The sequence below is a fragment of the Capsicum annuum genome, chromosome 10 (assembly GCF_002878395.1).
Source record: "Capsicum annuum cultivar UCD-10X-F1 chromosome 10, UCD10Xv1.1, whole genome shotgun sequence".
In the NCBI taxonomy this organism is placed as follows: domain Eukaryota; kingdom Viridiplantae; phylum Streptophyta; class Magnoliopsida; order Solanales; family Solanaceae; genus Capsicum; species Capsicum annuum.
In genome coordinates, this window is record NC_061120.1 from 217,911,370 (window position 1) to 217,931,941 (window position 20,572).

Genomic DNA, 20,572 nt, shown 5'->3' on the forward strand with positions numbered 1-20,572 from the left:
GGGAGAGGGGGTTGATAGTGAGGGATTGGGCCCCACAGTTGGAGATATTGGGACACGTGTCGACGGGTGGATTCATGAGTCACTGCGGGTGGAATTCGTGCATGGAGAGTATTTCGATGGGCGTGCCAATAGCTGCTTGGCCAATGCATTCTGATCAGCCGAGAAATGCTTTTTTGATAACGGAGGTGTTGAAAATCGGACTAGTGTTGAAGGATTGGGAAAAGAGAGACGAGTTGGTGAGTTCAGTTGCGGTAGCGGAATGTGTTAAGAGATTGATGGATTCCGATGAGGGAAATGAGGTGAGACAAAGGGTTATGGAGTTGAGAAAAAGTGTGGTGGATGGTGGTGGTAGTTCTAAAGAGATGGAATCATTCATTGCCCATATCACAAGATAATAAAAGTGGTCGGGGGGCCAAAAATACGTTTAAAAGTATTTCGATTTTTTAAGTTTACTACATGCATTATTAGGCATGAAAGTTTCTATATGAACTATAACATCAATTATTTACTGAAAACACACCTTTTATAACTATCAATTGTTCATTTTCTTTCAATTCAGGCTTTTGTTGTTATTAGGCTTGCAACATAATATCACGTACCGACATGATTATTTGGTAAGAATATATGTTACTAGGAGTGTCAAATGAGCATATTGAAATAAAATTAGATAAGTTAAAATCAACTCAAAAATTAGTTGAATTGAAATAGACTAAAAATTGAATTGAGTCACACAACTCGAACCAATATCTTTTGAATGATGCTTGACTATCCCTATCTAGGCTTAAGGTTCGACTCCCAACTCTCAATATCAACTCGAGGCCTTCCAATTAAGATTTGATACCGAAGAAGACCCGACCTTGACCAAAGACAGAGGACATAAACTTTAATCGGCCGACCCTATGCCTCAACCAGGCACTCGAGATCCAACCTTGACCAAAGACCGATGACATAAACCTCGATCGGCTGACCCTATGCCTCAAGATCCAACCAGGGACTCGAGATCCAACCTTGACCAAAGACCTAGGACACTAGTCCGTCCCTATGCGTCAATTCAAGATCTTAAATACAAAATAAGAAAAAGACAAACAAATTAAAACATATTCACACTGCTCTCTAAACAATTTACAGTTTGGGATTTCCACAATTTTTCTTCCCACTGTTTAAAAAGCGAAGCTTTTTGAAAGAAATAGTAATGGGTGTTGCTCAGATATCAGTTTGGTGACCAAATTTTCACGGTTTGTATTAAACCCTTTTTGATTTTCTTCGTTATTTTGTCTTTTATCAGTGAAAATCCCATGAAAGATTACATCTTTTTGCTTTGTCTATTGTGGAATTACCAAAATTAGCAATCTTAGCAGGCACAATACTTTCTTGTCGTGGAAACAGTCTCTTGCAGAAATGCAGGGTAACGGGAGCTTAGTGCATTGAACTGTCTTTTGGCCAAATTTTCACAGTTTGTGATGAACCCCTTTTTGATTTTCTTCACCATTTTGATTGTATTAGTGAAAATCCCATGAAAGATTGCATCTTTTAGCTTTGTTAATTATGAAATTACCAATATCAACAATCTCAGCAGCCACAATAGTTTCTCGTCGTGGAAAAGTCTCTTGCAGAAATGCAGGTTAAGACACTATATAAAAGACCCTTGTGATTCAACCCTTCTCCGAACGCCACAATATGTGTGAGCTTAGTGCATTGAACTGCTTTTTTTTTTAACTGCTGAGATAGCAATTTGGTGGCCATATTTTCACAGTTCGTGTTGAACCCCATTTTGATTTTCTTCCCCATTTTGATTGTATTAATGAAAATCCCATGAAAGATTGCATCTTTTAGCTTTGTTGACTATGAAATTACCAATATCAGCAATCTCTTTTTGCTGCTTTTTCTGATATGGAGGAAAAATAGCAATTTGGTGACCAAATTTTCATGGTTTGTATTGAACCCTTTTTTATTTTCTTTCTCATTTTGCTTTTATCAGTGAAAATCCCATGAAAGATGAAATCTTATTTTTGCTTTGTCGAGTAGGGTAGAAAAGTATGTTGTTTGCGTTTATGTGTTTTGTTTGTTATATTGTTATCTTTCCTGAGCCGGGAGTTTATCGGAAACAATCTCTCTACTTCATCTGAAGTAGTGGTATGGACTGCGTACACTTTACCCTCCCTAGACCCCACTTGGTAGGAGTACACTGGGTATGTTGTTGGTGTTGAATAGGGTAGAAAAGTAGTAGGTAGGCGAGCGCCCGTACAAGTAGGTAGAGTGTATTGTCTTGATGTCCATACTAGTAGTCGTAGTATTATTCTTGTAGTTTCTTGTTTTTCGATTTCTGTTACTATTTGCTGTTTCATTTAGCTCGATTATAGTATTATCTTATTGTAGTATTGTTATGCTACTATCGGTTTTTGTTACTGCTGAGATAGCAATTTGGTGACCAAATTTTCATTTTTCATTGTTTGTATTAATCCTGATAAAGAAATGGATCTTGGGCCTAACTCAACCTTAAAAGCTAACTCATGAGGGGAGGATTTCCCAAGACCATATAAGGAGATCAAGGACCCTTTAACCCACCGATGTGGGACTCCAACACCCCCCGCTCGCCGAAGGCTGGACATCTAGAGCGTGGACAATATAAGACGGGGGGCCCAACATCGGAAACAATGAACTGGGTGGACCTGTCTCTGATACCATGATAAAGAAATGAATTTTGGGCCTAACTCAACCTCAAAAGCTAGCTCATGAGGGGAGGATTGCCCAAGACCATATAAGGAGACCAAGGACCCTTTAGCTCCACCAAACGCATTTCGCTAACGTGCTCACTCTCCTTCTCTCTTGTTTCTCCCATGGCTATTCCTCTTCAATTCTCTACTATCTCCACTCACTCCGACCTCTCCTTGCCGGAAACTAGAACTTTCCGGTTTCCCAAACCTTTCTCCGCTGTCGTCCGATGCTCCGCCGGCGAAGCTGCTCCTTCTTCATCGGCTACTGCTGAGTCGGAGTTCGATGCTAAGGTTTTCCAGAAGAACTTGACGAGAAGTGCTAATTACAATCGTAAAGGTTTTGGTCACAAAGAAGCTACTCTTGAACTCATGAATCGCGAGTATACTAGTGATATCATAAAGAAATTGAAGGAGAATGGATATGAGTATACATGGGGAAATGTTACCGTAAAACTTGCAGAGTCCTATGGTTTCTGTTGGGGAGTAGAGCGTGCAGTTCAGATTGCTTATGAAGCGAGGAAACAGTTTCCAACGGAGAGGATTTGGATAACCAATGAAATTATTCACAACCCCACTGTGAACAAGAGACTAGAGGATATGGAAGTTAAGAACATTCCTCTTGAGGAAGGGAAGAAAAACTTTGATGTTGTTGACAAGGGTGATGTTGTGGTTTTGCCTGCTTTTGGGGCCGTTGTTGATGAAATGTTGGTTTTGAGTGATAAAAAAATACAAATTGTTGATACAACCTGCCCGTGGGTGACGAAGGTTTGAAATACCATTGAAAAGCACAAGAAGGGAGAATATACCTCCATTATCCATGGTAAATATTCTCATGAGGAGACTGTTGCAACTGCATCCTTTGCTGGGAAATACATCATTGTGAAGAACATGGCAGAGGCAACTTATGTCTGTGATTATATTCTTGGAGGTAAACTTGATGGTTCTAGCTCAACCAAAGAAGAATTTGTGCAGAAATTTAAATATGCAGTTTCCGAAGGGTTTGATCCGGATGTTGATCTTGTAAAAGTTGGTATTGCAAACCAAACTACGATGTTGAAGGGAGAAACAGAAGATATTGGGAAGTTGGTCGAGAAGACCATGATGCAAAGATTTGGGGTGGAAAATATTAACAACCACTTCGTAAGTTTCAACACTATATGCGATGCAACTCAAGAGCGTCAAGATGCAATGTATAAGCTGGTGGACGAAAAGCTGGATCTTATGTTAGTGGTTGGTGGTTGGAACTCAAGTAACACTTCACATCTACAGGAGGATTGCTCAAGACCATATAAGGAGACCAAGGACCCTTTAACCCACCGATATGGGACTCCAATTTTTTTTCTCATTTTGCTTTTATCAGTGAAAATCCCATGAAAGATGAAATCTTTTTTTATTTTTGCTTTGTTGAGTAGGGTAGACACATAGTAGGAAGTAGGAAGGAGAGCATCCATACAAGTAGGTAGGAGTGTATTGTCTTGCTGTCCATACTAGTAGTCGTAATATTACTCTTGTAGTTTCTTGTTCGTTGATTTCTGTTACTATTTGTTGTTCCGTGTAGCTCGATTATAGTATTATCTTGTTGTAGTGTTGTTATGGTACTATCGGTTTTTGTTACTGTTTGTTGTTTCTTGTACTTCCATCATTTCTTTTTCTAGATTGTTGTTGTCTTTAGGATCTATTATAAACAACCTCTCTACCTCTGAGGTAGAGGTACGGTCTATGTGCACTCTACCTTCCCGAGACCTCGCTTTGTGGGACTATACTGAGTATATTGCCGTATTATGATATTACCAAAATCAGCAATCTCTTTTTGCTGCTTTTTCTGATGCATTACTGTGTTATTTTTCAGTCTGACAATTTGCAAGTATTGACAAGATAAATCATAGTATCAGAATGGCGGTGTGTTCTATTTACAAGTATGGATCAAAAGCTCAAGGGGTGGCGTTTCTTGCATTTGGGTCCATTTCTTTTTTGGTATTTGTTTATGTTGCTATTGTCTCCAAGTTGCTTCCGCCATTTGATAATCCGATCCTTGCAGCCATTCAGAATGACAGGTGACTTTCCCATTATTCAGTTTCTGGTATTTAGACAAATTTTGCTTATGCCTATAGTTCTCTTGATTAGCTTTGGGTAATAATATACTCGGTGAAATGCAAATTGTTATTCAGCCGTAATCCGGATTATCTTTAGCTGTTTTACCTTGTATACATATTGGTTAGATAAAGTTACATTTAAATTTACGGTTCAGATCAACTATCTTAAGGTTGGAGCAGTGGCCGATCCAGCTCAACCCCCTTCGACGGAAAATTATACTATGTATATAAGCTTAAAATTATTTTTCATGTATATATAGTTAACGCTGAACCCCCTTCGACAAGTTATTTCATTCACATTTTTCGATTTTGAACCCCCTCAATTAAGATGCTGGCTCCGCCATTGGGTTGGAGGGTGTGGAGGTCGAGAATTAGGGTAGAAGATTAGTTAGTAGTCGGACTTAGTGCTTTCCCATTCCTGGACTATTAGTTTATTCTTTTCATATTACAACAACGAAGGGGAGCCTTGGAGTAACTGGTAAAGTTGCTGCCATGTGATCAGGAGGTCACGGGTTCAAGCCTTGGAAACAGCCTCTGGCAGAAATGCAAGGTAAGGCTGCGTACGATACACCCTTGTGGTGGGGACCTTCCTCGAACACCGCGCATAGCGGTAGCTTTAATGCACCGGGCTGCCCTTTTTTTTTATATTACAACAACAACAACAACATAACCAGTGTATTCCCACAAAGTGAGGTCTGGGGAGGGTAGAGTACACGCAGTCCATACCACTACCTCAGATGAAGTAGAGAGGCTTACCCCCGTCTCAGGACATATAACAGTATACAAAACAAATAACATCGAAGCACACAAGAAGATGAGATAACACACTACTAGATAATAAAGGAAATAAGACACCCACAAGGTATTACTATAGACTATCTATCTAAAATCATACACATCACCGAAATACCACGAACAAAAAACTCTAGTCACAAATACAAACAAAACATTCTTCCCTACTATAACGGCTGAACTCCTACCCACAAGTTTATTCTTTTCATATTCTTAGATTTTTATTACTACTAGTTGTTTCTTTTGCCTCAATTTTTGTACTATCTTTTTTTTTTTTTCCTTTTACATATTTCTTTGAGCTAGGATCTATCAGAAACAACCTCTCTACCTTTTTAAGGTAGCGGTAGGGTTTGTGTACACTCTGCCCTCCTCAGACCCCACTTTTGGAATTACACTGGGTTTGTTGTTGTTGTCAGATCGACCTTTACTTTAGGAACTTACGTGTAGATGGTAAACTGAATTGAGGGATTGAGATTATAGACTGTTTTAGGACAATAAATGACATTGTTAGCTTACTCTAATATGAACGTTCTTTTGCTGGTCACTACATTATGGATTTGTTATTCTTGACAAAATGTATGGCTGACCTGTTGGTAATAGTTCACTATCTTCTTCATTTTCCTCAGATTTTTCGTGAGTTCCAATTGCTGATTGGTATTAATAAATCACAAATTTTCTGGTCTTGGAATATTTATGTCATAATTGCCGTGATGTTGATCCCTTAGATGATTTTTTCTGACCTAAAGAAGGGTGATAGGGCGTGGAATACCGTAGAACTGAAGTATGTGAAGGCCTTAATCCGCTCCATTTCGAAACACACACTGGCACTCACAAAACAAAAATCCACCAGGTAGCTAAAAAGCCTAGTTTAATTCTGTAGCGGATTTGATTTGGCAATTGAATCTAACAAATGGAACTCCGGAGATGTTAAGAATAATCCTTAGCAAATCTCAAAAAAAAAAAAAAGAAAACGAAAAATCATTTTTCTTATAACTGAGTAATCCCGAAAAGCAAGTGGTATGGTACATGGTTTGGAACTTGTGGGATAATAAGCTCACGCTGTTTACTGATTTTCTTGTCTCCCCGTCTTTTGAAAAATGGAGAGATGCTTTAACTCGTGTCATCAGAAAAGTATCTTTGGAAATCTGCATTTAGTTTCTTCATAGACTTCAAAAGAAGATTACTGAAAAAATGATGCCCCTGGTCGAAATGATGCTTTCATTACGATTGGTAGATATATCAGAAACTTACCACTTTGTTCTCAAGCTCGCTTTAAGAAGTTGCAGATTAAACTGCTTCTGGTTTCAATAGAAATTTATTATATATAAGAGGTCTGAAACTACACAGTTCTCTTCCCGACCAGCTATTTGTAGTTAGTTATATATTGCTCTGCATACGGAAAAATCAATTTGAAATAGTAACACTTCAATATTCTTACTAATTACTACATCACATTGAGCCAATTGAAAGCGATGGTTTAGTAGTATCTGTCCGGTAATTCTCAATTGTTGATGCTTACATTTGTTGTTACGGCATTAGCTATCTTGCAGCATAATATCGTGTACTGGCACAATCCTTTGGTAATAGTTGATGTGAGTTATCTTTCTTTATACTTAAGTTATACAAAAGACTTCAGTAACAAAAATCAGAAGTGTGATTGTAGGTGAATGGCTTGATCTATTATTCGGAAAAGATGTGATTCTGAACTTGAGATAGATGTTAACCTAATAGAATCATCGTGCTATGATCAAAATCTTACTAAATACTTGATAAGGCTTTGTTGCTGGAATATCTCATGTATCGTTAGTTCACAAAATATAATTCTTCCCCTTTTCCTAAACGATCATGCTTTGTATTGTCATAAGTACTGGTTTGCGCCTTTGAGTTGAGACTTTTCGTTTCTGTTACAGATACTATTGCTTTCTGGTTCCATTAACGCTTCCCATCCTCGTTGTTGCAATATATTTCCACTGGCTCAGTATGAAGATCTTCAAGCATGCATAACTCCGATGAGGTATGGAGCTTTTGCGTCATCTCCTGAAGATTTTTATGATATGGTTAGGTTTCTATTTCGGTCCGAGTTTTTTACTTGAAACATTTGACATGAGTAGAACGATAAGTTCTCATATTGAAGTATAAGAGTTATTTCTGGTTGGCAATTGCACAATATCTTTAATGACATATGAAGATACCTTCACCACTGATGGCTGTTGAACTTGACAAAGTTGTTTTTCTTATTTCAATTGTTTGGTAGTTTGTAATTGGTATAAATACGTATAATTGACGCGTTTCAATCCATGGCGGTGTTATTTTGTTGTCTCTTTTCTTACTTTCCTTTTGAGCCGAGGGTCTTATTGGAAACAGTCTCTCCTAAGTTGCGCAGACTATTCACTTTCAATGCCGCACCCGTGTCGGATTCTCCAAATATACACTACTTTTGGAGAATCCAACACGCACCCGCTGACATTTCTGAAGAGTCCAAGCAACACAGAGTCTCTCTACCCCGCGGAGGTAGAGGTAAGGTCTGCGTACATACTACACTCCCCGGACCACTAAAATAGAAGACAAAATTTCACTGAAGTGGTAAAACAAAGCTTAAAATCTCTATAATTTCACATTTCAATCTTGATGAAGTTTCTTTGAATTCACTCTCACATCAATGATTTAGCTGTAAACTCGAATCTCACTTAATAATTTTTAAATTTAAAACGGTTGTGACCAGCTATAACTGTATCAAAAACAGTTTCTGAACGATGTAAAAGTTTAAAGTATGTTCCCTTTATCTTAGATAAGTTAATATTCAGTCATCGGCATAGTTGGTAGGAGTCATCACAATGTGTAGGAGGTCATGAGTTCAATCCATGAAAAATTGTCTCTTGCAAAAATGCCAGATAATTTGAACTTGGGCAAAAGCAGATCGCGCACATTGCGAGGGATTTGGTGCATCAAAAGTGTACCTAAGAGTTTCTAATAAGCATGCTATTTATATTTATAGTACTTATGAAACAGACTGCGTATGATACACCCTTGTGGTGGCCCTTCCCCGGACACCCCGCATAGCGGTAGTTTTAGTGCACCGGGCTGCCCTTTTATGAAACAGACATATTTGGTTCCCTTTTTTCTGAAGTAGAGACTAAAGCAGTGGCAGAGCCACCTTTGCTCTAAGGGGCTCATCCGAACCCCCTTTGATGGAAAATTATATTGTTTTTATACAATTTTTTACATGGTTAAAAATATTTGTTATGCATATATAATAGATGTTGAACCCCTATATTTACTTCTGAACCCCTTAATGAAAATCCTGGCTCTGCCGTTGGACTAAAGGAATATTATTAACTCATAAAAGATTGCTTTATCTTTTCCTAAATAGGAGTTATGCAGATCATATCACATGCAAGGCCTGCTTGCTTCAACTGAACTCATTGCTTTCAGCTCGAACTATGTGTACATAACGAAAAAAAAAAATAAAAAAAATATTTTAAATGTATAGATATAATAGGCCTGGATTCAAATATGATAAGTTCGACATGTGTTTCAAAGAATCGAGGTCTAACAATCTCACCAACATAAAGATTTGTAGACAACAAACAGACAGATATAGAAGGAAGAAGACATAATTTGACTTTATTTTAACAACACAAGAATAAGTTCCAAACTTAAAGATCCCTCTTAATAGAAAGAATACAACAGATAAATGGTAAAAATAATAAAAAATCAACAACTCTTGTTCCCTTTTACCATTTCATGTGTCTATGGGCTACAAAATTGCAATGGAATGTATTTCTTCCTAACTTTACCACACATCCAACCTCTTGAAGAAACAGAAGTATGGTACTTTATGAAAGGAGAAAACAAAAAAGAAGGCCTTGATGTTAAGCTCATTTGTGCCTTCTTTTTGATTCTCCATAAGCAACAACTCCCATCACAGTCATCGTGTAGCCCGCGATGCCGATGAAAGTTACAGGATTTTGGAAAATAAGTATGGAGATAACAACAGCCACTGCTCCTTTTGCATTGCCTAGGACCTGCAACAGTTCACAGAGAGTTAAAGTTGTTTCAAACAGGTGAAAGCAATGTATATTGCAGCTACTGTAAAAAATGACAGTAAAATTCTAGTGTTAAAACGGCAGCCCGGTGCACTAAAGCTCCCGCTATGCGCAAGGTCCGGGGAAGGGCCACCACAAGGGTGTATTGTACGCAGTCTTACCTTGCATTTCTGCCAGAGGCTGTTTCCAAGGCTTGAACCTGTGACCTATGACAAGTTAGAACAAAAGCATATGCTAATGCGGACGTGGTCTATTGTGGCCAGTGCTACCTACGATAAGGTTCTCTATCGATTCCAGTTTGAACCCGAGACTACTGATTAAGGGTGAGAAGATTCTAATCATTCCACCACACCCCTCGGTTATCATCGTGCATCTTTCTTGTGCCATGTAACACTACAGTCTACACACAAAGTGGAACGAAAGGAGAGAGAGGTATAGTGCAAACCTGGAGTGTCAATGCACTGGTATGCTTAGTCACCAAGAAGTTCAACAAGTTGGCACCATATGCCATTGCAGAATTAACCAAAATAAGCAGGCCAAGGTATCTATGTTCCACCGCGAGTGTCGTAGTGATATCTATCACATTGGGTTCCATAACAAGTGCAGCAGGCAATAATACTACAACAGCAATAGGTGACATGTAGAGCAGGAGATTCATGGAGTTCAGTTTTTCCCTGAAAAATAACATCAAGTTCACAATTGAATAACAAATGAGGAAACTCAAAAAGGCGAAAAAGTGAGAAAACTAGAAACTAGAAATTCGTTACATGTAGTTATCTTTTAGATGACGTGACAGTAAAAGTATTTCGCGTTTTTGCGCAGATGGCTAGAAGAAGCAAAGTAGTTACCCTTCAGAAGAAAGCAGAACTCCTTGAAGAACAGACTTGAAGGCTCTAGCAGCAGTTGCACCAATACACATGATAAATCCATAAAGGTGGAAGCTTGGTTCACCCTATCATCAATCAAATAACTTACTAGTCAATTATAGTTGAATTCTAAGTTGCTCGGACTCTTAAAAAATGTCTACGGGTGCGTGTCGGATCCTCCAAAAATAGTGCATTTTTGAAGGATCCGACACGAGTGCGGCAACATTTTTGGAGGTTGATAGTACAATTTTTCAAAAAGAAAACACAGCCTATTTTTACAACCAATAGATGGAGACTTGTCTTAGCTTAATAAACTTCAAACATAACACAAAAAAAAAGACCATGTAAGTAAACATGTTTAACTAATACCATGTGACATTAACAATCTCTGAATTGCTCAGAGTATATGTCATCAAAACACACTGAAAGAAAGGTGATTTGTTCTTATTTGTCTAAGTTTTGGTGGACAGAGTTAGCCAATATCTATGTTGATGGAGATAGCACGGTGCCTCGTGGAATCAATCAAGGTGTGCACAAACTAGTCGAAACGACGCATAAAGTCAACTTCTTCCGGTATAGGTGGAAGGTTACTTAAAAAATTCGAAATGGAATGGATAATGGGCTTGGTAAAAACTTATGAAATGTTAGAATCCATTAAATTTAAATTCTAGATCTGCATTTGGTATCGAAGCGTTATAATGTATATCAAATATGAGCATCCATAAATTCTCATATATAATCTCAAGTAGTTCATCTAGACTTCTTCTACCATTGTTAAAAAATTGTGGATCAACTTTAAATAGGAAAGAAATTAAATAACCCAAAAAGGTAAAAAAAAATTAAAAAAAGTTTCAACTTTTATACACGAAAACATACTACAACAAGATCAGTTAGATATAATACAAAGTAACAAACAATTAACTATTCACCACCAAAAGTTACATTGGCTCCTCCGTCCTTAACCAGACGGCTCGAGTTTGGTAGGAACACTTTAAAGTGGGACTCCCCACCCCAATCCTAATTAGTCAGACCCCAAAATGGGCCCGGTTATGGAGTCGCCTACCATCCATCCTTAACCAGGGGCTCGAGTTTGAACCCGGGTACGGAGTCACCTTTGGTAGGAACACTTTAAAGTGGGACTTCCCGCCCCAATCTTAATTAGTCAGACATCAAAACGGGCCCGGTTATGGAGTCACCTACCATCCATCCTTAACTAGAGGGCTCAAGTTTGGCCCCAGGTACAGAGTCACCTTTGGTGGGAACACTTTAAAGTGGGACTCCCCACCCCAATCCTAATTAGTCAGACCCAAAACGGGTCCGGTTATGGAGTTGCCTACCATCTGTCTTTAACCAGAGGGCTCGAGTTTGAGCACGGGTACGGAGTCACATTAGGCAGGAACACTTTAAAGTGGGACTCCTCGCCCCAATCCTAATTTGTCAGACCCCAAAACAGGCCCGGTTATGGAGTCGCCTACCATTCTTCCTTAACCAGAGCGCTCGAGTTTGAGCCTGAGTATGGAGTCACCTTTGATAGGAACACTTTAAAGTGGGACACCCCCGCCCTAATCCTAATTAGTCAGACCCCAAAACAGGCCCTGGAGTCGCCTTTGGTAGGGACGCAACGATAACAAGCAATAAACTATTCATTCAAGAAAAACAATGAGTTATAAAGTTGCAAACATACCCCACTTGCAATAATAACTCCAGTAACAACAGGAACAAGGCAACCATAAGTAGCCCAAGCTTCTTGTTTTCTTGTCATCAAATAAGCAAACAATGCAGTAAAAAATGGTGTTGTTGCACCCACAGCTTGATTAAATGACACAGGCAAATACCTTAAAGAAATATTGCCACCAACAACAGAACCACAAAAGACAATACTAAGTGTAGTAATTCTCAAGAATTGAGACCTCGATTTAATCCTTTGAAAAGGTGCAATTTTCAAGAAAACAATGGACACATAACTAAGTACAGCACAAGCTGTCATATGACACATTGTTAAGAAAATTGGAAATTTAAATCCATAATTTGATAGCAATAATTTGTTTAACAAAAGTACTCCAATGTTTGAGGAATACCAAAATGTTATAAGTGTTGCAATGAAAAAACCTTTCTTCCCTATTTGTCCTGACAACATTTTGGTTCTTGTTTTTTTTCAAGAATTGAAAAAAGATTTAATTTTTAAGGTACCCTTTTGCCCAAACTAGAGAAAAAAAAACCTCAAAGGTCAATTAATTAATCAACCCTTTTTAAAACAATTTTTTCAAGATTTATTTCTAGAAAAAAAAAAAAAGATTTTCATTCAGAATGTGTGTGTTTTGGGAACTTTTGTGGGGGATGTATGAATGTGGAAGAAAGAGAAGCAAAAAAAGTGTTGGTGTTTTTGTGTCTCTTCTTCCTTTTCTTCCCCACAAGTCCCAAATTTTGGTGATTATATTTATGAAATTCTATATATAGAGAGCAAAAGCTATTTAAGTAATTGGATATTAGTAAAAAAAGAGTTCTAATAAAAGTAAAAAAAACTTTTTCCTATTTGGACACTGAGAAGTAGGATAATACAAGGTGATCCAATTTTTTCGACCCTTTTTTATCTGAATAATTTTCTTTATTATTTTTTAAGAGAAAAAAATAGTTTTATTTTTAAAATTTTAATAAATAGTACAGTATTAGTAAATAGTGAAATAGGTTTTTGAATCAAAGAAGGGAATTCACATATTTTGTGTGGTAAATTAAACTTGCATGTTATGGAACTGAATGTTTGTTGGATCATGCAATAATAAAATTGGTGTTATAGTTTTTTAAAGGAGAAATTATAAAAAATAATTTAAAGTTGGAATAGAAAATGAAAATTGATCACGATTTGATATTTTGATTCATGTCTAGTTAGGATTTATAGTTAAATTCGTTTAGGAGTAGGTTTTTTTGTTTGAGTTAAAGTAGGTTACGTAGCTATTTTCATAAAATAGAAAATTATGAAAAATGTAGAAACTATTCAAAGATTTATGAGTTTATGAATAAAATTTACTATTGGGCTCATCCTATATATTTCTTTATCGAAATGTCAAGCTTAATTCATTTTTGATAACGTCTAACTCATACATCGCGTTATCGAGGAAAAAATAAGAGATAAATTTATCAATAAAAGGTTTTCAAACATTATGATTTGTTAATTATTTTCGAATTTTGTCATATTAGATTTTCATTTGTTAAAATTTGGTCATATCTAATTGAATATATTTGAGCTTGTGATATTTATATTTTGTAATTAGTGAAAGCAATAAATAAGTGGCCTAACTCACTAGAAGATAGAGACCTAACATTTTAGATTGAAAAAAGTTAATTACCAAGATGATTACTACATGTGTTATAGTATTAAGGAAAACAATTAATGTTATGAAAGTTTTTTGTTGCTTACTATTTTTGACTTCTTAACAAATGTAGTGAATCTGATTTAGCATGAGTTAGTTTGGTAAGTTTCTCGATGAGACATTTAAGTTTAGGTACTAAATTATGCTGAAATGAAATTCAGAAAAAAAATATCTTAATTAGTGTAATAAAAATGCAAGAACTATATATATATATTTTTTTTGATTTCTCATCCGGTGTGCAGTACCCACATTGGAGTTCGACTAATTCGGATTCGCGTCGCGTAGGACCCCATTCAGAGGGAAGCGCTCCCAAAAGAGTTTTCTCCATGCCCAGGGTCAAACCCTCGACCTTTGGTTAAGGATGGAGCAGCTCATCCGCTGCACCATAACCATGTTGGTAGAACTATATTTATTTTACAAAGCTTACAAGTCAAAAGTTTTTTAAGTGATAAATATAGCTAGGTCCTTGAGCTATGAAAGAGGCTAGTGAAAAAAAAAAACTAAAGTCTGCATGAGGAGAAAACAAAATATCTAGGATTATTTTATCGTTAATAAGAGATTTTGAGTTTAAGTTTTTGAATTTAACTAGCCTTTATTGAGAGCTTTTTATCCTCAGAATAAAACTTTCTAGTACGAATTATTCAGATTAGTCTGGCTCAAAGCGAAGTCATGTTACTGTTAGACAATAAACCTAAAAAAAAAAAATATTACGAGGTAAAACTACTATAAAAGGACAGGATAAAGATGAAATAGGTTATAAGATTATTAAATAATAAGTAAAGGCAAAATGAAGACAAAAAAGTAAGATAATAACACGATCACATCAAATAAGTCTTTACAAAAAGCTAAAAAGAAATTTTTCATTATTACCTAACGATAGATTAAATAATATAATATGATGAAATTTAAATAACAATTAAAACAAACATTGTAACTTAACTAACAACACAGTACAGTACCATATTAGTCCATAGGGTAGCAACCATCCAAGCAAGCTGTAATTCTCACATGTACAGATGGTGTTGCTTTGTATACATTGTCAAGTACCATGATAATTAATACTTCCGTCATTTTGTATTAGTTGGTCTTTCTTTTAAGAATATTTAATTATTCACATTCTAAAATCAAGAGTATTTTATATATATGTCTCCTATTTTATCCTTGATAGGAAGAATACTAAATACATCTACAGTTTTCAAAATTATTGAATGGTGCATTAATAATCTCAATTCTCTAAACCAAAATTAATTGATTATTACTAGTTTCAATTATAAATACTCAGTGTTCTAGACGTAATGCATGGGACGAAGTAATGTTTACCAAATTTCAATGTTTAATCGTTACATTGATTGTTGTACTTTAAAAGGCATGCAAGGATAAATATGTAAAATACATCTCTATTTATTGATTTTTTAATGAATCTGCCAAGCTCCTAGCGGTCAATTAATAAGAAATCCAAGAAATATTAATTACTCCTACTCACACTTTAACCTCCTATATAAAAAAGTACACTTCCTCTATGCATAAAATCAAAGTGCCAACTCCTATCACAGCTATCACTATATATATATGCTACACTCCCCTTAGGTAATCGAAATTGGAAGTATTAACCATCATCAAATTGGACATTAGTTGCAAATATAGTTGTTTTGCTAATTCAACTTGGACATTAGCTCCAAGCTAGGAAGATAAGTCTTAAAAGTATAGGGTAAAATTATTTTCGTATGACTTACTGTTAGAGTTTGTAACCCAAATTTTGTTGATCCGGCCCTGAAAAGTTCGTGATGCGATTCATGTTTGTGATTTTTCATGGGGTTTGTGGTGGTAGCGTAGGGATCGGGCCGATAGGACCTGTATATTTTTAGGCCTATGATTTATTTGCACGCACGTATTATATATAGGAAAAAATATATAAAGTAGCATGCTTAAGTATTAAATTACAAAAAATAGCAATACTTTTATCAATTACATTTTGTAGCATATGTATTTGTATTTTTGTAGCAACAGTTTACAAAAATACAAAATACATATCGATCATAAGAGTAGTAAAAATCATATGTATTTGTATTTTATAGCAATAGTTTGCAAAAATGCAAAATACAACTTGTTATATTATGTAATTATGAAATTGTTGCTATGAAACTCATAATTAAGGGGATAAGTATGCTATTTCTGAATTTTGCCCTATTATATAAGTGTAATTAGTGAGTCGTTTTTGGATGTTCAGAAAATACGTCATTCTCCTCATTGTATTCTCCATCCATTATAGTGAAATTCCTCTGCCTCTGCCCGTGATTTCTCCTGCAAGGGTTTCTACGTAAAATCTACGTGTGTTCTTGTTGTTTTCTTTTGTTCGTGGTTTGTTTATTCTGTACGATCATAACGCTTACAGAATATGAGTTTAATTCATGGAAGCAGTCACTAATATTTTCATTACGATAGACTATCTACATCACACTCCTTAAGATGCGGTCCTTCCTCGAATCCTACCAATGTCAGATGCTTTATGTACCGAACTATCCTTTTTTTTCCCCTAATCCTTTAGTTAGAATATTTGCAACCGGTATATAATTGACTTTAAGCAAACCTTTCAATAGTTTTTCTTATGTAAAAAGATAATTTATTTCAATATGTTTTCTCATGAAACGGCAAATTTGGTTTTATTCGTAAAGCAAGCTTACTGTCACAAGGTATAGTATAACGGACACATCACAATTTTAGTATAATCTTTTATTTTATTAAATAAATTATTCATAAGTATTGTCGTAATGTGGAGGTTACTTTTGTACATATTCTCTAATGATGCAATGGCCAAAAACATACATAAAGCATCTCAATTTTTATATTTGACCTATTCAATACGTCAATTTCGTATGTGAACTATCACCAATTATTTATTAAAATACAAATCAATAATTAGTTGCTCACTTTTTTCTACCTGGTCATTGATGATATTTCAAGTAGAAAACTATGTACTAACACTGCATCGTTGATGCAGTCTCGATTCTCTCAAGAGGTGATCACAATTGCCGCAAGCAAATATATTAATAATGAGGACGACTTTTCTGTTTCGCTTCTAATACTTGCTCTGCTATTCTGCCCAAACATGGTCGAGGAACCAATATGCATTAGGGGAGTTGATCTCATTTACTATAGCCAAATCAGTTCATACTTATTTATCAATAAAAGATCTATTCGTAATAATTTGAGTTTATTAATCCTTTCCTTCTTCATGAATTTAGCATAAAAAATCAAAATAATTTAGATGTGTTTCTGACACGTCACTCGACTTTAAAAGAGGACAAAACTTAAACAATGGTCACGAAGTGTCACATTCGCGCAAAAGTTGCACCCCGTATTTATTTAGCTATATGTGAAGTTTTGCCTTTAAAAATAACAAATAACATAAATCTTGACAATTTGGAGTTTAATTACAGAAAATCTTGATATTTGCATAATTTCTGAAAATTTCAATTTTAGGTCTGTTGAGATACATAATTAGCTTCCAATACATCCAACGAAGATACATTTTTTTCTTTGTAAATATACATAATTATCCCCCGATAATTTATTTTTTTTGGTCTGTCGAGATACATAATACATCCGACGAAGATACATTTTTTCCTTTGTAATATACATAATTGGCTTTTGATATGACCCGTTAACTCCGTCGTCAAATATTTGTAACAAGTTATAAATAAATATTAATGGGGTTTGCTCAAAAATGGGCGAACCACATTTTAGCAAACTACTTTTATTTCTGCTCCGGACTAGACATTAGCTGCAAATATAGTTGTTTTCCTAATTCAACTTGGAAATTAGTTGAAGTATCGGTAAAGTTGTTTTTCGTGTGACTTATAGAATATGAATTTGAGTCGTGGATGCAGTCACTAATGCTTGCATTACGATAGGCTTTTTATATTACACCCATTGGGGTGCGGCCGTTCCTCAAATTCTACCAATATGAGATGTTGATACAAGAATAATCACGGATATGGACCTATGAGAGTGCGTGTTGGATCCGAAACTTGGAGTGTGCAATTGAAGCATAAAAGATGGACAAAACACACCAAAATCAGTCCACTTATTACACTTGATAGGAGCCACACCCTTGAGGGATATTATGAATATTTTAGTCTTCCATTTTGTAATAGCTATATAAGGAACATGTTAAGGCTTCTCTAATTAGTTGATTGATGATGTTATAAGTCTTGTAAGACAAGAGAACACAAGTCCTCTCTCCGTTGAGGCTCCAAATTGAAACTAGGACAAGATCTAGTGTGGAATCGTTAGTGATTGTAAATTGCTTGGAAACATTGATGCTTGGGAGGTGGAATCCGAACTTGTATCTTTGTAAGAGATAGGTTTATTGTTGGATGTAGTGTTAAGGGTCCAAGATTGTCCATTCTTGGGTTCTTAAGATTACACCTTCATGTGGTTTATCTATCTATCCTTTTACCTTCTTGTAATCTTATTTATTGTTTGTGTTGTAATCTTGTGTTCTTGTTGTTATTGTTAAATCTGAATCTTGTGACTCTTGTTTATCATCTTGTTGTTGTTGTTGTTGTTGTTTTGCTGTTAAAATACACCTCTTATCTTGTAATCCTTGTGTTGTTATTGTTGGCCGAAAGTTGCTCTCAAAGAGGTCCTCGGGTTCTAGTTGATTTGTGGACTGTTTTGAGTATTTTTTGAGCCTTCCATAGTTTGTCTCGTATTAGATGCTTTATGCACCGAACTATTTTTTTTCACCCTAATTCTTTAGTTAGAATATTTGTAACCTGTATATAATTGACTTTAACCAAACCTTGCAATAGTTTTCTTTTGTAAAAATATAATTTATTTCAATATGCTTTAAACGCTCATGAAACGTCAAATTTGGTTTTATTGGTTAAGCAAACTTAGGCAAGGTCTAGATTGATAAAACGTGTATGTAACGTTGAGACTATTTTTGAACATGTTAAAATATGAGTAGGAATAAGAATATCATATAGAATTCTACTTTGAAAAGGATTGTATATAGTGATTATTTGGAAAAAGGTTGTATTATAGTGACCTATGTGGATGATGATTGGAGTGTAGTGTCTATAAATAGGGTTCAATGTAATAGTCAATAATATTCTTCTTATTATATTTCTATGGTATCAGAGCTCTTCCACGATCTTGTTAAAAAATTAAAGAGTTTTCGTTACTGGCGAGCGACTATAATCCATGTATGTCATCCGTCTGACCAATGATTATGTTAGTAAAAGTTGGGTCATCGTGTATTTTTCTGGTGACTATTTTTTATATTTGATTTGCGTAGCATCATGCATTTATCTGGTGACTATTTTCTCATATTAGATGTAGACACCTAATTTCGTCCCTCCCCGATATCGTTTTTACCTATTGTTTATCTTATCCTACCGTGTACCCTCACCCGTGTGATAATTCCTCCACAAAATGACAAAAATAACAACCCCCTATCTAATTTTGTTTTATCCTAATATTCTAACAACCCACCCAATTAAAAAACAACACCTACCTACCCTATCCTAACAAACTCTACCCCACCTACCCTACCCCAATACCCATCCACGTGACCCTCACAATGAAAAACACACACATACTCTCACAGTCTCACAATTTGGCACTATCACAGTAACCAAAGAAGACACACAGAACTCCACTCGCCTTCACTGAATTACACAGCCACCGTCTTCTTAACGTAATAGACACTCCATTTTATTTTCTTCTACACAACGCACGAATCACGATAGCACACACTCGACTGCACATTCATACACCATCACTGGGAAAAAGCTTCACCGGAATACATGCGCACACAATTGAGCAACAAAGAATCAGTAGCATAGGAGGAGAATAACAGGGGTTTGGGGGAATTTGAGCGTGAGAGAGAAGAGAAGGGGCGAGAGATAGACAGTGAGCTACAGAGGGATTTTCTTTTCGAAAAGGAAGAAAAAGAGAAAGGAAGCCACGGATCTCCATCTTTTCTATTTTTGGAGCTCCCAACAGAGAGAATACACAAGATTCATCAAACAGTAGCCTATCGACACAAAAACACACCTCAATTTCCATAAACACACTTCACTTACATGGATTTACACAGAGAAGAAGGCACACGCACACAGTGATAAGAAGAAGAAAAAATAGATGTAGTTTGAAAAGAGGATTGGGCGAGGAACACTAGAAGCCGTTGAGATCTCATCGGGAACACTATCCGTCGCTGAAATTCGATCTGTTTTCATCATTTTCTGGATGCAGTCTGAACTTGTCGGAGCTCCGACTACACAGGTCTAGTTCCTTTTCACTTAACCTTCTTGTTTCGGACACATTTGTTCTTCGTTTTTGATTTGGGTTGGACTTCAGCTTTTATAGCGGATTCCAATTTGTTGTTCCTGTTCATTCTGAATTTGATTCCAGCCAAGTTCCGCCAGAAATTATATGGTATCTTGGTTTTCTCATCGCAATCTCTGTTTCGGTTGTCCGTGTGAATTTTTGGATTTCTGTTCGACTCGTATTTTTGGGGGCTTATTGTGTTTCGAACCGGTTCTATTCAATTCGCAAGCTCGGAGTCGGGGTTTTCCGTTCGAGAGTTTTGACCGAGCCTTGATTGATTCACTGTCACCTAATGAGGCGGTTTTGGGGTCACTGATCGAGTTTGTTTGACGTTGGGATTCTCCGTTTGAGGATTTC

The 20,572-nt window shown here is 36.1% G+C and overlaps 3 protein-coding genes, 1 long non-coding RNA gene and 1 pseudogene across 5 annotated transcripts; 4 read left to right on the forward strand and 1 right to left on the reverse strand.

The window, feature by feature from the left end:
• Positions 1–554, forward strand: LOC107843840 (zeatin O-glucosyltransferase; the record flags this gene model as incomplete). The annotated part of the gene is given in 1 exon segment (XM_016688241.2): positions 1–554. A coding segment is annotated over 1 exon segment (395 nt), but the record flags the coding sequence as incomplete, so codon positions are not given.
• A 149-nt stretch (positions 555–703) lies between these two features.
• LOC124887665 lies at positions 704–7,897 on the forward strand. Of its 2 annotated transcripts, none has more exons than XM_047397417.1 (3): positions 704–1,235; positions 4,564–4,768; positions 7,510–7,897. In XM_047397417.1, exons 2-3 carry the CDS (start codon positions 4,608–4,610, stop codon positions 7,601–7,603), a joined length of 255 nt encoding a protein of 84 aa, XP_047253373.1. In that variant the 5' UTR covers positions 704–1,235; positions 4,564–4,607; the 3' UTR covers positions 7,604–7,897. The 2 variants fall into 2 exon arrangements, with proteins under 2 accessions (XP_047253373.1, XP_047253374.1); XM_047397418.1 differs by lacking the exon at positions 704–1,235 and adding an exon at positions 1,416–1,929.
• On the forward strand, positions 2,823–4,103 carry LOC107843841 (annotated as a pseudogene).
• A 1,300-nt stretch (positions 7,898–9,197) lies between the features above and the next one.
• On the reverse strand, positions 9,198–13,033 carry LOC107843842 (UDP-URONIC ACID TRANSPORTER 1). Its single transcript, XM_016688242.2, has 4 exons — positions 12,196–13,033; positions 10,494–10,597; positions 10,091–10,319; positions 9,198–9,624 (listed from the first exon to the last, which is right to left on the reverse strand). Exons 1-4 carry the CDS (start codon positions 12,646–12,648, stop codon positions 9,478–9,480), a joined length of 933 nt encoding a protein of 310 aa, XP_016543728.1. The 5' UTR covers positions 12,649–13,033; the 3' UTR covers positions 9,198–9,477.
• LOC124887666 lies at positions 10,240–11,268 on the forward strand. The gene is made up of 2 exons (XR_007045506.1): positions 10,240–10,381; positions 10,468–11,268. It is a non-coding gene; the product is annotated as an uncharacterized LOC124887666 (long non-coding RNA).
• Positions 13,034–20,572: the final 7,539 nt, after the last annotated feature.